At 46.7% G+C, this 2375-nt stretch overlaps 1 protein-coding gene across 1 annotated transcript; it reads left to right on the forward strand.

Annotated features, from left to right (window-relative positions):
• The first annotated feature begins 1203 nt into the window (after positions 1-1203).
• Positions 1204-2070, forward strand: LOC135389522 (uncharacterized). Its single transcript, XM_064619561.1, has one exon. The coding sequence runs from the start codon at positions 1204-1206 to the stop codon at positions 2068-2070; it is 867 nt and encodes a 288-aa protein (XP_064475631.1).
• Positions 2071-2375: the final 305 nt, after the last annotated feature.

Genomic DNA, 2375 nt, shown 5'->3' on the forward strand with positions numbered 1-2375 from the left:
TTGGAAAATTCGATTTTGCAACACGCGGGACACGGTGCCACGGCTTGAATGCGCTCCGCGTATAGGGCTGGCAAAAAATTCACAGTGCGCCTACCGATAAAGTCCGACTTTTGATTTTTCTTCTGTGCATAGTCTAAGGAACTACCTACAACATATAACATTTTTGAGGCAAGTTTTTGGTGGGGTTTTTTAGATAAAGACTTCCGAAATTCGTCATTTTTCGGTGGTATGGTGTTACTGAAAGAGGTATCGCTTACGTTCCTGACAGAGCAGAGCAACAAATTATACATCATTTGATAGCCACATGAATGCAAATTAAACGGCATAAAGCTCAATCTTATCCGTTATGTACATCGCCCGCAAAGTTGCAGTGAATATGGTGCTTTTCGGCACTTTGAGTCAACTTTGATATTTTTTTGTAGACAAACAAAAACGGACACAGCACTGCCAACGCAGGATCATATTGTGCCCTAAGTGGTCTAAAGCCAGATCAAGAAATTTCTATAATGCGACAAGAAATAGCCTTGTAGCGAACTCTCAAACCCGCGCGCGACGACATCGTCCTATGAGAGGCATTTTTTTCCTCCTCTCCTACTTCCCGAACCGCGCAGCGCAGAGAACTCGGAAAGCGTTTATTTCTCCTAACTCACCGATGGCTTCAACATATATTTTTTTCCCGTTCATTCGAGACATCAAGTGTACCGCATTGTTCGATTTGAGATGGAACTAGCCACCATGCATTTGTCCAAAATCATTTTAAAGTGACTGTTCAATGCATATATTGCGCGCATATACGAGCAAAAATGCGTGCGGGCTCGCAAACCCGATGTGGATCGTCAAGAACCATTTGCGCCCAACTCAATCAAGCGAGGTATTCTGCTTCTTTCGTCTAAGGTTTTCCCGTTTGTTGCTAGGTATTCATTGAGCTTCGTGAGACAAGGCGCTAGTCTTTTTTCTTTGTCGCTCGTATGATTATGCATCTTAATGTTGAAATGCCGTTCATAATGAATCTGTATTCTAATGTACTGTGTTCTAACGTAATAACATGTACAAATAAAACTGGAAAGCTGTCCAGATATGTCAGCGTTGTGCCACGATTATTTCCGTGTCTATTATCCCCCCCCCCCCCGTCAATATCTGCTAAATGGACATGCGAAGCGCGTACCTGAGACGGAGAACACCGGTGGAGGGCCTATATATTATATGCCTCATCATGCTGTCATACGGAGAGATCGGGAGACGACTAAAGTACACATTGTATTCAACGCTTCGTCAAAGTCATCTGGTGCAGTCTCTTTAAATGAAGCTCTTCACGCTGGAACCAACTTGAACCCAGATGTTCTAGATTTGCTCCTTCAGTTCAGGGCATATCAAATAGCTCTTACAGCTGACGTTGAAAAAGCATTCGTACTCGATCCACAGGATCGCGATTCTTTGCGCTTTCTTTGGTACGCCACTGCGTCGAAGGCAGACGAGGCTTTGCCTCCTATTGAGACTTGGAGAATGATGCGGGTACCGTTCGGCGCAAAGTCCAGCCCGTTTTTGTTGGCCGCCACTATCCGACATCATTTGCAATCTGTGATTTCACGATATCCTCGAACGGCTTCTCTTCTATCAAGTCACTTTTATGTGGACGACCTGGTTGTCGGCGTGGATTCCGTTGACGAAGGAAATACGCTCTACCGTGAATCGCGTGACATCCTTATTGAAGCAGGGATGAAGCTCGTCAAATGGACCAGCAACGGCAGCACCCTGTGGAAGTTATTTCAAGCGGAAGGCACTGCTTCATCATCCACCACTTCCCTTAAAAAGGTGCTCGGACCCAATTGGGATATCGACTCTGATGAGATACAGCTCTCCATGAAATCATTATCCAATTTTCTGGAACGTCCGGTTGACACTAAGCGTTACGTGCTTCAGGCTGTTTCTCGGATTTTTGATCCTCTGGGCTACGTGGCGCCGTTCGTCATTACGGCCAAGATCCTACTGCAATGCATCTGGCTTGCTAAGCTTCAGTGGGACGATATCCTTCCTGACGACATAAGGTCTGTATGGAGCAATTGGTGTTAAGAGGTGGCTACGCTGGCTCGTTTCCGGCTACCTCGGAAGCTAACAGGTGCCACAGCTCCGTTGACGGAGGTTGCAAGGAGTCTGCAATGTTTCGGCGATGCCAGCACCAAGGCCTACGGAGCAGCTGTTTACTTGGTTTCTCAACGTGGCGAAGGCCTATTGGAAGCATGTCTTTTGCTGGCCAAAACCAGAGTCGCCCCGGTGAAAGCAATGTCCCTCCCGCGCCTCGAGTTGATGGGCACCGTTCTAGCCTCACGACTGCTTAAGTTTGTCCGGCAGACGTTATTCCTTTTAGATGTGGAAGC

Source organism: Ornithodoros turicata, chromosome 3, assembly GCF_037126465.1.
Source record: "Ornithodoros turicata isolate Travis chromosome 3, ASM3712646v1, whole genome shotgun sequence".
Classification (NCBI taxonomy): domain Eukaryota; kingdom Metazoa; phylum Arthropoda; class Arachnida; order Ixodida; family Argasidae; genus Ornithodoros; species Ornithodoros turicata.

Bases quoted from the DNA above. Each gene is read 5' to 3' on its own strand.
- LOC135389522 (XM_064619561.1), top strand. From the start codon at position 1,204: ATGCCTCATCATGCTGTCATACGGAGAGATCGGGAGACGACTAAAGTA.